General features: G+C 28.8%; 1 protein-coding gene across 1 annotated transcript; it reads left to right on the top strand.

The window, feature by feature from the left end:
* Nucleotides 1–11,215: 11,215 nt before the first annotated feature.
* On the top strand, nucleotides 11,216–13,925 carry LOC8283024 (transcription factor MYC2). The gene has a single exon (XM_002519768.4). The coding sequence runs from the start codon at nucleotides 11,434–11,436 to the stop codon at nucleotides 13,423–13,425; it is 1,992 nt and encodes a 663-aa protein (XP_002519814.1). The 5' UTR covers nucleotides 11,216–11,433; the 3' UTR covers nucleotides 13,426–13,925.
* Nucleotides 13,926–14,549: the final 624 nt, after the last annotated feature.

Below are 14,549 nucleotides of genomic sequence, written 5' to 3'. Positions count from 1 at the left end.
TACTTAATAGTAAAATATAAAATTTAATTAGTAATTAAATAAAAGAGATTCAAAAAATTTAACAAGAGTTATAATTATTTTATTTCAACATCCAAGAACACTACTCTTTTGTCCGTTGCTTTTATATTTTTCTATTTGTTTTTTATTATTATCTTGTTACAATGATTGGTTTTATCTTGTAAAATAAAAACAAAACAAAAATATTAACGTTTACATTATTTAATGGGCAGCGAAAGGATTGGGAGCCCAGTCCCCTCGAAATGAATCTTGCAACCTAACCTTTCAGTTACTATCACCTTAGATATCTGGCCCGCCCGCTTGGCCCCCCACCATAACACCCTTAGCTTTTTAACCTTTTAGTACACTTTTGCTTATTTATTTTTTTACAATTTTTTAAAAAATATTCTAAGATTAGTAGAAACCATTGTTTGTATTGTGTAAATCTTTTTAAGAAATATTAGTTTTTTAAATTTACAGTGTGTTTGTTTTTCTGTATTTTAAAAATAAAACTAAAAATTAACAAAATCTTAAATTAAAAAAATTAAAATTCACATTTTTAATATTTTAACACCGTAAAAAATAAATAAAAATAAAAAATATATATTTTCTGATTCTTTTCTATATCCTTTCTGTTAAGAAATAAAATATACTAACAATTTATAATGGTGAAAGTCCAATCAACCAAGTCAGTAATTCTAGTCATTTTGATGTTGGTCAAATCTAAGTCCAATTCTATTAATTGGACTCTAATACTCTCTCATTTTTTTAGCTCTTATTTAATCAAATTATAATATAGTACCAGAGCATATATGATCTGATTTTTTAATTTTTCGATTTCCCGTATAGATGTTCAATACATGACTGATTCTACTCATTTTTATATTGATTGGAGAAGCTCAAATCTATTAATTGAATTTTCAATACTCTCTCATTTGTTTAACTTAAATTTAATCAAAAAAATTCAAATTATAATAGCTTCCTCAATGCCATCTCTCTACCTCTAAAAAAACTTAATTTGAGAATTCGAGCTCATCCTTTTTATTTTACAGATCATTTTGTTATCAATTAAAGTTAATTTCCCAATCATAAAAAAGAAGAATAATAATTTCAATGGAATAGATTTGAATAGTTAGATGAGTCAAATGAGGGTCTCTCGAGATAACTGAGATTAGCAAACTGTCGGACAACTAATATTACAAGCACTCAGAATGATACCTCAAAAATAAAATAAAAATTAAAACTATTTATATAGGCGGCTATATAATTTTAAAAATTAGTTTAATTGAAATAAAATTTTATAGCATTTATGAAATTATTTATAAATTTAAAATTTATATATTTAATTGAAATAAATTTTTTATCAAAAGATATATAAAAAATAATAATTATAATTAAAATATATATTTTAAAAAGATAAACAAAATTTTCAAATAAGTTTTAATTAATAGATAAGTAGATTTTATAAAATGAAAATATTTTTCTTAATTTTACCATTTCATTTTATTTTATCTCTCTTATTTCTTTTCTATTGTAATTTATTTATTGAAATTATTTTTATAGTAAGCTTTATTTGTAAATTAAATAATTTTATTATTGGATTTCAATTACATAGAATATATATATTTTTAACAAGGCTAATAAGGAATTGATTAGATGTGGCACCGATTTCTATGTTCTACTGCAAACTATTAATTTGATGCTACGTACCGACTATAAATACGGAACTCATAGTCCATAAATTTAATATTGGTATATATCATTGATTTACAAATGCTGCATTATATTTCCTTTCTTTTAGTTTTACCCCCGTAAATATTTTATTTTAGTCTGCCCCCCTTAGTTTTTACAATCTTATCATCATTGTATATCCCTACAAATTTTAGTTTGGTCCTTCCAAAATTCAATTTAAGTCACTCGTATAACATATGTGCGAAAGGGAGTCTTACCTCTCTTTAATTTCTATCGTGGCTAAATATATATTTATATTCTTGAACTTGTGCTGATTAATCAGTTTAATATTTAGACTTTTAATTTAATCTAACATACACTTTAATTTTACTTTTTAATAATATTTAAACATATTTATACAATACATGTGGACGAATTGCATAAAGACACATTATCAAAAAGTGTTAAAATATCATAAAAAATTAAATTTAAGTGTTTGTTAGATTAAATCAAAAAATTAGAATTTTAAACTGACTAAAATTTAAGAATATAAATATGCATCTCGCCTTCCATTAATGAGCTATATTTACTTTAACTTAGGTAGTTTTTTCAAAAAGAAAAAAGTTATACCTCCCATCTATTTCTCTAAAATATTTCCATTATCTTTAAAAGTATAAAATATGAAAACTTATTCTATGCGATAAATTGATAATATCTTATATTAATCAAAACAATAATTCCCAATTAACAATTAAAAAGAAAAAGTGGATTAATTTAGGATGAATAGAAAAATTTTATTTTCTTAAACATAAAAAAAGGAATTATACAGTAGCTAATTTTGCCCCCATACTTAAAAAATTCCTTACCATTGAAGCTTTTTCTTTTTTGCCTTACCAAACAAAAAATGAATATTCTTTAGCATTCTATATATAAAATGGTGAAAATATGTGTTTTGACCTCATTTAAGCTTAATTGTCTATTTTCAGGAATATTAGTAAAAATAGGAAAATATAGAGCTAAAAGAAGCTTAATTGGACATGTTCGTGTCAAGGCCCAAGATTAAGACGTGTGGACTGCTAATTACAAGGCCCAAGAGATATTTTAGTCATTATGTATAATTATTATGATTTATGTTAAGAGTTATTTATGAGATAGTATTTGGTAGAAATTAAGATAGTCTTATCTATTAGATGGACTTATATTAGTATATCATCTCTAGAGATATTTATTTAATGGAGAACTCTCCTCTATATAAATCTCAGCAAAATCCTAAAGAGAAAATGAAGGAAGAAGGAGGGGAGTTTTCTCCTACCTGTTATCTACATCTGCCACTATCATTTTTTCCATAATTCTCTACAGTTTTCCATAAACACTTTAGTTTTAGTTTTCATTGTTCTTTTAGGATCTAAAGAGCTTTTCAATAAGTGCAGACTGATAATCAATCTTCTTCCTATTTGAAGAAATTCTGGATATTGAGGGAGCTTTTTATTTTATTGTTTCATGTATTTCTATTTAATACCATATAATCATTGGATTAAATATATTAGGCTAATTTTCATAAGGGTTTAAGTTTAGTCTTTTTACTTTTGTATGAACCTTATTATTTATTTATTTAATGAATGATTTCTTTACCTTCATATGTTTATTAGTTTCAATTATTATTATTAGTTAACCATCATATTAATTTAGCAATAGTAATTGTTATGAAAATTTTTAGGTTTAAAAGTATTAGAAACATCATCTTTACTTTAATCTATGTTGGTATAAGAAATTTAGGTTGCATCATTAGCTCGAGTGACTTAGAAAAAAAGGCACATGACCATCTCATTTAGTAGATCTAGGCTTAAAGTAAAACAAGGAGATTACTAAGTAAATGGCTAAACTAAATACTGTTTTTAGCATATAGTTTTAGATCATAAGCATTTAAATTTGCATTGAATATTTATTTATTATTTAATTACTTTACTTTATGAACATTATTCTCTCAAATATACTGATTTAGAGTGTTTAGATTTACTTTTATTGTTTTGTGTTGATAATTATGCATCTATATACTGTGATTCTATATTTTTATAATAGAGCTTCTTTAATATAAGTTTTTAGATTTATCTAAGGAATTACCTCATTAAATAAGTGTGTAAAGAAATTTCTTTTTATTTTTAAAATGTCTATAAAAATAAAAGCAAAATAAATAACAAATTAAAATCTCTAGTTCTGGATTCCTCCTTCATAAGGGGATAAAGACTAATGGATCCTTTTAAACTACTCAGGACTTCATTATAAGAGCAAAATGCTTCAATTACACACGAAACTTCAGTCCTTAACAAATCAATTATCAAAATATTCACAATTAATGCAATTTGATAATCAAATTGAATACATTATGAAATATTATTTGGTCCAAATTGTATAATTTTAAGGACTTTAATTATTAATTCGAAGAAATTGCAGCGGAAAGGGATAGAGCATGTAATTACCATATTGTAGCTAGCCTGGAAGATTCTCCAAGACTTCGAACTTGGAAGAAAGTCAGACGTTTGGGGCCGCCAAACTGGAAGGCTGCATTAACGGTACAAATGGCACTGCCAAATGAGTCCAACTACATGACAAAGGCGGCCTTAACTACCAAAAGCGACCCGCAGGGGAGGCGCGTGACAAAAGCTGACGACAATTTAATGGCGGAGAGTATGAATCACGTGCAGCTTTCAGCCCCGCGTTTATTTTAAAATAAACTTGTGTTTATTTTAAAAGTATTATTTTAAAGATTCACGTTTGATTCCTGTCACCTTCCCCGTACGTTTCGCCGGATGGGGGCTACCGTCCTCTGCTTCGACGTACCCTCGCAACATTTTTAGCCATAGTCAAACTAAGTTGTCTTAATAGGTATTGGATAGCTATTACTATTATTTTTATTAGATATACTTTGATATTTTAGTTTAATTCTTTTATTTATGAAAATATTTATATAAATATTAATTCAATGTGTATATCAATAATTCAATGGAAATAATTAGTAATAAGATGAGAAGCTTTGGCAATTTTATTAGTTAATATAGTAATTTTATAATTGAGTCTTAAAATCTTTTTATTTTATATACTATTCTGGGAGTTACTGTTTTAAATTTGTGAACATAAATTTCAATTAATATTTTTTATAAAAAATAATTAAATATAATTTATATAGTAAATTAAGATATATGTTTAAATTTTGAATAATTAGTTTAATCTTTTTTTTTTCTCTCAGTAGCTATATTTAAAAAAATAAAATCTTTATCTTATCTTTCAATTTTGTTAAAATTTTTATAGTTTGAATTGAAATTTATAAGGACTTAATTATTTAAATATTCCTGAATTATATATTTCATTAGTTTTGTAATACATTCAAATGTTTTTACAGAAGCCAGTTCAACTTATTTAAATCATGGTAATTCTATTTTTTTTGGTTGTTGTTGTTGTTGTAAAACTCAAAAGTAGAGTTAGCAAAAACACGCGTTGCCTCATCAAGACACTTCAAAGGTTGTGTCTACTTTCAAATCAAGTTTAACCCTTTTAACAAGCTCAAGCTCCTAAAAACACATTTATCACTCTTCTGCATCATATTATTTTTCAATGAAATAATATTGTTGTTCCAAAATTAAAAAATACTGCTTTTAAAAACAAACCAAATTAAACAACAGCCCATGCCCAATAATAAGATTTAGAAAAAAACTGATGTAAAAGTATTTTTATTTTAAAATCTATCATTTATTCTTTTCAGTTTAGTATTTTGTAAATATAGATTTTAATAAATAACGACCAAATTATATAATACCATTAAGAGATTATGATGTGATATATAATAGCTATTAATTTTTCAATTGTTATATCAATACTTGCTAACATTGTTATACAATTTTATCGTATTATTTACCAATGGCCATTATTTATAAATATTAAAATAAAAAAGTAAATTAAAAATTGACCGAAATTTTCCTAACATTTACCATATGCTAGGATTTTTCAATTTCAATTCTGTAGTGGCAGTAGTGTCTAATGTTAGTATTAAGAAGGAAAGACGATTTTGTCCTTCCATATACATCTGATAATTGGGCTATTTATCAAATATATTTTCTTTGTATACATATTGCATAAATTCAAAAACAATATCAAGTATACTTTTGAAAAAATTTATGAAAAAGAAGGCCCGGGTTTGGTGCACATGTCGAGGATGTGTTAGTAACTAATCATACAAAACAGACCAATAATACAGATCACGAGGCACCCATTATCCAAAAGAAGCGCAATCTCTCATATTCCCCAAAAATGGACAAGAGACCCATGACTATGGACTTTTATATATACCAAGAGGCGTTCACAACAGTAGTATAATAATATGAAAGTTGATGAAGCTAACTTGATCACAAGGTACGAAACACATATGTGAAGGGTAACTACATTATCTAATTATGTTTAGTTTTAATTCAGTTATTAATTAAATTTTAATTTATTTTATTTCAATTTAACCACTCTTATATACGAGAGATTAATGTTGCAATTTTATTTTAATAAGTATTTAAATTTTAAAAAGTAAAATTTAATAATTAAAATGAAAATGTTAAAATTTAACAAGAAGAATTAAGTATGCCATTTAATATTTATTAGTTTGTACCCATGCGTTACATGATTATTATAATTATTTTGATTAAACATTAAATTGATAAATATAAATTAACAAATTTTTTAATATTTGATATTAATTTATAATATTTTAAAAAATAATAGCAAACCAACTATTAAATGTTCTTCTTGCTTTTTTTGAAATTTTATTAGTATAGTACTATAAAGATTATTTTAAAATATTTATAAATTAAATGTGATATATATAAATTAATATAATTGATATTACTATATATTAAGATTAAAATTGATTATATAATTAAAAATAATTTATTATTAAATATAATATTAAATTATTTTAATCTAGAATTATAATTATTCCTAATTAGAAAATTAATGTATTAATTAATATAATATTAAAATGTAGCTAATATGCTATTTCTTAATATAGAATTAGAGTTAGTGTTTAATTAAAAATATAACTTATTAATTAACAAAAAAATTATAAAATTATAAATAATTTTGAATCCCATATATAAAAAATAATTCATAAATCAAAATAGAAATTTTATATGTTAAAAATTAAACACGTATATTAAGAAAATTTCAGGTCTCAATATATATATATACTTTGCAAAACATTCATTTGGAATGAAAAGTTCTAAAATTCAATAAAATTTAATCACAATCCAATAATCATCAAATTCATAATTTTGAAAGATTCATCATTTGAATTAAATATAAATCAAAGGAACGATGCTTAGTTTTTTTTTTTGTCATTCATGTTGGGTTCAATAAATATATTCATGAATTTGATAAGCAATATCCAATTTTCATCCAATAAAAACAAAATTAAACATGTCCAATATATTTTCTTTAAGAAAATCATGATGGTCGTTAGGAATAATTTTATATTTTCGAGTACGGGTTTATTATAAAAATGATACAAAAATAAAATAATAAAAAAATAAACATTTGTGCTGAAGACCATTAATTATGTTAACAAAGTCTTTGCATGCGTCTGGTTGAAGAATAATTCTCGTCGAAATTCTTATCCAGATTATTCAAAGAAAAATTAAAAAAGAAAACTTCCATAAAGAAAAATAATATAATTCCTGTAAAAAAATATACCTATAAAAAAAATAATCACAATAATGAAACTTAATAGCTAAATACAAATCTAAAAAAAAATTATTGAAAAGAAAATTAAATACATAAATAAAAGAGAGATATGGCTATCGGTCAATACCGATCATCATTCCTTAAACTTTCTTTTTTTTTATAGAAAAAATAGAGAAATAAAAATAAGAATTTGTATTCTTATTAATAACTTTCTTATTTCTCTTTAATAACTCCTTGTTTAAAGGAATTTTAACGGCAGTAGAAAATTAATAACCACTTACAACTATCTTATACTATTATCAATCTCATTTCTATGCACGTGCAATATCTTTACTATTAAATATATCATAAAATTTATAGATTTGTAGTAAACAAATAGAATAAGTATATAATCTAATATTTTTATATTTTATTTTTTAATATTAAAGAAAGTAGTGAAAAAAACAAGATATTTAAAAAACCAAATTAATTAATCTCATTCTAAAATTTATTAATTTATTGGTTATATTCTTACTTCACTTGCTCCAGTGTTTTCTTTTTCGTTTGTTTTCATCAAATTGATTATGTATCAATTAATTAAATGAATTGTCTTATTAAGAAAATCACTTACAATTAAATATGGAAAATATTATAAAGCCGAATTTAATTCATTTGACTCAAAATCAGTGATTCTATTTTACAACGTGGTTTTAAATTTAGTTATTTATAAACCAATTTCATCGATTTGATCTAACTATTTGGATCAATTCATCTGAACCGACTGATTCGTATAATTATAAGTCAGCTTACAATTTTTTACTTTTATTTGTTTGAATTTTTTTTTTAATTTATATATATATAGACACCTAAATTTTTAATAATATGTTACTTAGACATTTTAATTTTTGCCATTTAAACACTAGAATTAGCATTTTCTTTCACTTAAACACTTGCATTTGCTCATTTTATGATGTAAGCACACGTAAATACACTTTTCAGTAATTTAGCAAGTGAATGCATATTTGACTCTGATAAAAGTTCTTATATTTTTTATAATATTATATTTTAACTCTTATATTCTTTAGATATTATAAAGTATTTTTTGACACTTAATTTTTTTATAATTTTATAATAACTATAAAACGTATTTTATAATATGAAAATCAAAGGGCATTGAACTTAAAAGTATTTAAGATTAAACTCAAATTAAATTAGTTTAAAAAAAATAATCAAATAGAATTTCTACATTAAAATGATGATAGTAGTCGCGGATAGTACGGGTGTGGTAGCAGTTTAAAAAATATATATTTAATTATCTTAATTATTTAAAGTATAAAAAGTATTATTTTATTATTTTATATATTTCTTATAAGACTTAAATATATTTTACAAAAATCATAACAACTAAGTAAAATATTTAAAAACTAAAGTCAGGCGTGTTCATTTGAAAGAAAAAGAAAGTAAATTTTAAATGTTTAAAAAATGAAAATAATTATTTAGATATTTAAGTGGTAAAAAATAAAATTAAAATGGGCAAGTGAGAAATCATTAAAAGTTGAGATGGCTACATATACATTCTTTCACTTGGTAAAGATAATACATTCACAACTTAGCTTCAAACCCACACCCATTACGACCACATAAAATTTCTTGGAATATTTAAATATAGCTTGCATATATTAATAATATATAAAAAAGCAATATGAAATACAGAGCATTATCGATTTGTTTATTGTAAAGAAAGAGACATGATTATTTGCATGAATGAATTACCTAATTATTTAGGTGCACATATAATATTATAGCAACCTTTTGTCTTAATATCAATTTTTTAAAAAAGCAATTAAGAAGCTGTAACATATATTAAAATTATTGTATATTTTGATTCAGAACTAAACGCTGTAACAGTACTCACTTAAAGAGACAAATACTTGGCGTCGGATAAATTATTTAGGTGCAGTAAGTGTTGCATCTTGTAACAATATATCACATCATATCTATCTCACTCTCGTCCTTTTTTCTTATTGGCCACACAAATTTTATTCCAATTTTGATGCCACGTACCTGATTTGAGACAAAATGACTACCTGCATGATTTGATTGGCATCTGACGAATTAAATTTATTTATATATAAATTACGCTGATACAAAAATCGCTGTGGGTTGAGAATCATTGCAAAAAGGTGACGTTAAGAGTATTGTTTCAAATAATAAAATATAATTAAAATTACGAGTGTTGTAGGATTCTTATTATAACATTGAAGTGTATAATTCTTTTTGCAATGATTTTATGAGCCAATATTAAGGATAAAGCCATATAATAAGTTAGACTTGCAGGGTCATGATTTTATTTTTATCCAACCAAAAAGAGTAGAGAGGGAAACAACACAAGAAAGTGCGACACTCGTTGATACTGGCAGTAGTTATTTTCACATGGGCAAGTGGTAAATGCACGTGCCTAACCAAGAAAAGGATATTAATAATAATACCTCAGTGAACGAGCAAAACGTGCCTCAATCATTTTAATTAATTCATTGGAAAATATATATATATACTTTTAATTTATTCTTTTGTGGAGAATATATATTGTTTCTCTTTTTTCAAATTTGTAATAATATTAATAGAATGCGACGAATAAGGACGACCCAATCAAGGGCCCCCATTATTTGGTTTGTCTTCTTTTTAACTTTAGCTCTACTCTTCTTTTTTGCTTTTTCTATTTTTGTTTCATAGTCTCAATAATTATCTTCTTCCAGAATACTGCTATAAGCTTTGGCCGTCTGGCGATTTTTTGAATCGTAGCTGCCGATTCCTTTTTTTTTTTTTTTTTGGTTTTAGAGTTTCGTTTTATGCCTGGCGACTTTTTCATTGGTGGCTACGGTATTATACGAGGCAATCTAATTAACAAAGAGAGTTTAATCGTGGAACTAATTTTAGCAGAATTACAACTTTTAAGTCACAGGGATGCAATGAATGTAGAGAAAATGAACAAAGACTATCTACGTTAACATCATATTCCCATTATTTATTTATTAGTTTTTGCGGTTGATTGAAGTGAGCTCAAAGGACAAAAATTAAAAGGTAAGCGGAACAATTAATTATTATTTACTCACCAAACTGTTAACTCTTTTTCTTCTTTTATTGTCAGTTAAAAGCGACATGTAAGGTAAACTAAAGACAGTTGGAAAATATGATTAGGCATATTTCATAAGCTATAGCCCGTGCAGAAGGAACAAGAAATGGAAACAGTTTTGTCACGTTACATTTATAATTGCAAATCGAGGAGTCGTCCAGACAGAGGCCTTCCTTACATGATTTCTCTCTTGTTCCATTGATAATTGGGACAGTACAACTTCTATTATTAAGCTAATAAAATTTAAAATATTAAATGTTTTTAATATATAAACTTGAAAATATAAATTTATTATTATCTTATGATATTGTATAAACTAATAATGATGTATAATTTGTTTATTTATTAACTTACTTTGGGCTTAAATTCCCTTCTACCCATGATCACCTGGCCTAAGCAGCATTTGCAAAATAATGCAAATTACGAATTTCCACTTTTAACCTCAATCGGAAAACAGTTAACAGCCAAGAAGACGCAGCCACGTGCAACGCACGCATCACTCGCACAACCATACTGAGCTCAAAATGATAAACCCTAGTCCACAAGCTGTTCCTAAGATGCGCCGGATTCTCAATATTTATCTCTTAGCCGCTCCCGATTTAATCGGCGACCTTTTCCTCGAAAACTCCTCTCTCTTTCCCCTCTGTCGATAATTCATTTTTAATTAAAAAATAAATTTGATGTTCCTTCCTCTGTTTATTATTAGCTAACTAAAACTTAAAATTCAGCTCAAATAAATTCACTCCAAATACAAATGCACCCCAAATTCTCGCACTACCTCCTCTCCCACACCTCCACTCCATACCTTTTTCTCTATCCTTTTCCACCTTCCTCCACTCTCTCTCTCTCTAAAAACCAAAACCAACACCAAATTTCTTTCTCTCTCTAAATCCCGGGTCCTTTCACTGAATTAAAATTGTTTAGCTTTGTATGGAATGACGGACTATAGAGTAGCACCGACAATGAATCTATGGAGTGATGACAACGCATCAGTCATGGAAGCCTTTATGAACACCGATCTCTCGGCTCTCTGGCAACCCCAACAATCGTCTGCTGCTTCCACTTCTACCCCTCCGCTTCCCAACAGCACTGACCCTAATAGAGCTGCTATTATCAACCAATCTCAGCAGCCTCTCTTCAACCAAGAAACCCTTCAACAGCGCCTCCAGGCCTTGATCGAAGGCGCCAGGGAAAGCTGGACCTACGCTATCTTCTGGCAATCGAGTTATGACTATTCAGGTGCTTCTGTTTTGGGCTGGGGTGATGGATATTACAAAGGTGAAGAAGATAAAGGGAAAGGCAAATCTAAGAGTACCAGCTCTTCAATTGCTGAACAAGAGCACCGTAAAAAGGTGTTACGTGAGCTTAATTCGTTGATTTCAGGTCCTACTGCTATCACCGACGATGCCGTTGATGAAGAAGTTACCGATACGGAATGGTTCTTTCTTGTTTCCATGACTCAGTCTTTTGTTAATGGTGGTGGGTTACCTGGTCAAGCTTTTTTCAACGGGAGTCCGGTCTGGGTTGCTGGGTTAGAACGGTTAGCTTCGTCGTCTTGTGAACGGGCCAGACAGGGTCAGATTTTTGGGTTGCAGACTTTGGTTTGTATTCCGTCAGCCAATGGAGTTGTGGAGCTGGGTTCAACTGAGTTGATTTATCAGAGTATAGATCTGATGAATAAGGTTAGGGTTTTGTTTAATTTTAATAGTCTTGAGGCAGGCTCGTGGCCGATGGGTGCGAATCCTGACCAAGGTGAGAATGATCCATCCTCACTTTGGATTAGTGATCCATCTCAGAGTGGGATTGAGATCAAGGATGGGAATAGTACAGTTCCATCTTCAGGTGTTGGTGGTGTTAATAATAATAGTCAGCACGGCTCGAAAGGAATTCAATCGGTGAATCCTAATTCGAGTTGCGTGACTGATAATCCTAGTGGAACTCATATGCAGAATCAACAACAAAGCTTTTTTACTCGTGAATTGAACTTTGGGGAATATAATGGATTTGATGGAAGGAACGGGAATACGAATGTTTTGAAGCCGGAATCGGGGGAGATATTGAATTTTGGGGAGAGTAAGAGGAGTTCTTATAGTGCAAATGGAAATTTGTTTCCCGGTCATTCTCAGTTTGCTACAGAGGAGAAGAATACGAAGAAAAGATCTCCTACTTCGAGGGGTAGCAATGAAGAAGGGATGCTCTCGTTTACTTCGGGCGTTGTTTTGCCTTCTTCTGGCGGGGTGAAATCAAGTGGTGGCACAGGGGATTCAGATCACTCTGATCTTGAAGCCTCTGTTGTTAGAGAGACAGAGAGCAGTAGAGTTGTAGAGCCTGAAAAGAGGCCAAGGAAACGCGGGAGAAAACCGGCTAATGGAAGAGAGGAGCCTCTGAATCATGTTGAAGCAGAGAGGCAGAGAAGAGAGAAACTCAACCAGAGATTCTATGCTCTGCGAGCTGTGGTTCCCAATGTTTCAAAGATGGATAAAGCTTCGCTTCTTGGTGATGCCATATCATATATCAAGGAGCTTAGAACAAAGCTGCAAACTGCAGAATCTGATAAGGAGGAGTTGGAGAAAGAAGTGGAATCAATGAAAAAGGAGTTTCTAAGCAAAGATTCGCGGCCAGGGTCACCTCCACCTGATAAAGAACTGAAGATGTCAAATAATCACGGAAGCAAAGCAATAGACATGGATATTGATGTAAAGATAATCGGATGGGACGCAATGATACGAATTCAATGTAGCAAAAAGAATCACCCAGCAGCTAGGTTAATGGCAGCCTTGAAAGACTTGGACCTGGATGTTCATCATGCCAGTGTGTCGGTGGTGAATGATTTGATGATACAGCAAGCCACAGTGAAAATGGGAAGCCGGATTTACACACAGGAGCAGCTCAGGTTAGCCTTATCAACCAAAGTTGGTGAGACCTGATAGGGTGTTGAACTGAGCACAATTGGGGTTGAGCTTGAAGAAAGACTATAGGACCTGGATTTCAACTTTAACGGTGGATATGGGTTCTGGGACATTTTAAGGCTCCCGGCAGCAAGCTCTGTAACATAGTATTATTCCTTCTTATGTCCCTGGTAGTTATTGTAGTGTAATTTCAGTTTGGGAGCTGAACTGATGAGCTGAGCTATGTAGGTCTGGGAGGCTCCGATCAGATAAACTGGAGATAGCTATTTTTGTGTTGATTTTTATGTCTGTCCTTGATGTATATAAATTATAAATTTGAACCTGTGCAATTATGCAATGTGTATCAGCGACGTAGAGGCCATTAGTTTTTCTAGGACGGAAATGTTTCATTCTGCTGTCTGATGTTTCTGGTAAAGTTTAACCAGAGAGAATAATTTCAGCTGTTATGTGCATCCAATTCTTGCTTCTATTTCATCTCTGCTGTCTGTGTTAATATAGAAATTCTGGTTGAGAGTCTATTGAAGTGAAATTCTTTCCCTTTCAGTGAAAGCTTTTAGATTGTGCTAAAGGGGGCTTCTGCCATTTTTTATTTCCCCAAACATAACTTTGCTCTAAAATTGCCTTCTAAAAAACTCTTGCTAATTTTGGCTTCCTTTTGAGTTCAGCTTTTCAGCTCCATTTTGTTTCTGAAAGTGCACCAACATGTTTCCCTGCCAATTCATTTGAACCTTTTACCATTTTGTTGAATGCCACAAAGAACAACTTGTGGAATGCTGCAAAATTTCATGGGTAGGAGGAAGTGCACCGACCTGCAATATTGGAAATTGGATCTCTCACTCCTTTATTGTACCTTTCTGCTTCATCATATTTCCCCCTCCCCTGACCTCCTTTATTTCCCGATTCGGGTATTCTTTCATTGCCGGAATAACCTAGCACAAAGCAGTTTCTTATCAATTAACTTAGTAATATTGATTAGTTTTTGTAAATTAATTTATAACTTAATTTAGATCTCTCTGAGATCGCTTTTGTTTATTCAAAAACTTGAATTTAGAATCTTTTTTATTCAATGTATATCAAACATATTTTTATAGGAAAAAAAAATTGTCTTTTTGAAACACTTTTGCCTATCTCAATTTCAAACA

This window comes from Ricinus communis, chromosome 5 (genome assembly GCF_019578655.1).
Source record: "Ricinus communis isolate WT05 ecotype wild-type chromosome 5, ASM1957865v1, whole genome shotgun sequence".
Taxonomy (NCBI): Eukaryota; Viridiplantae; Streptophyta; class Magnoliopsida; order Malpighiales; family Euphorbiaceae; genus Ricinus; species Ricinus communis.
The sequence above is the reverse complement of the archived record's forward strand: the minus strand, read 5'-3'. Positions and strand labels throughout refer to the sequence as shown.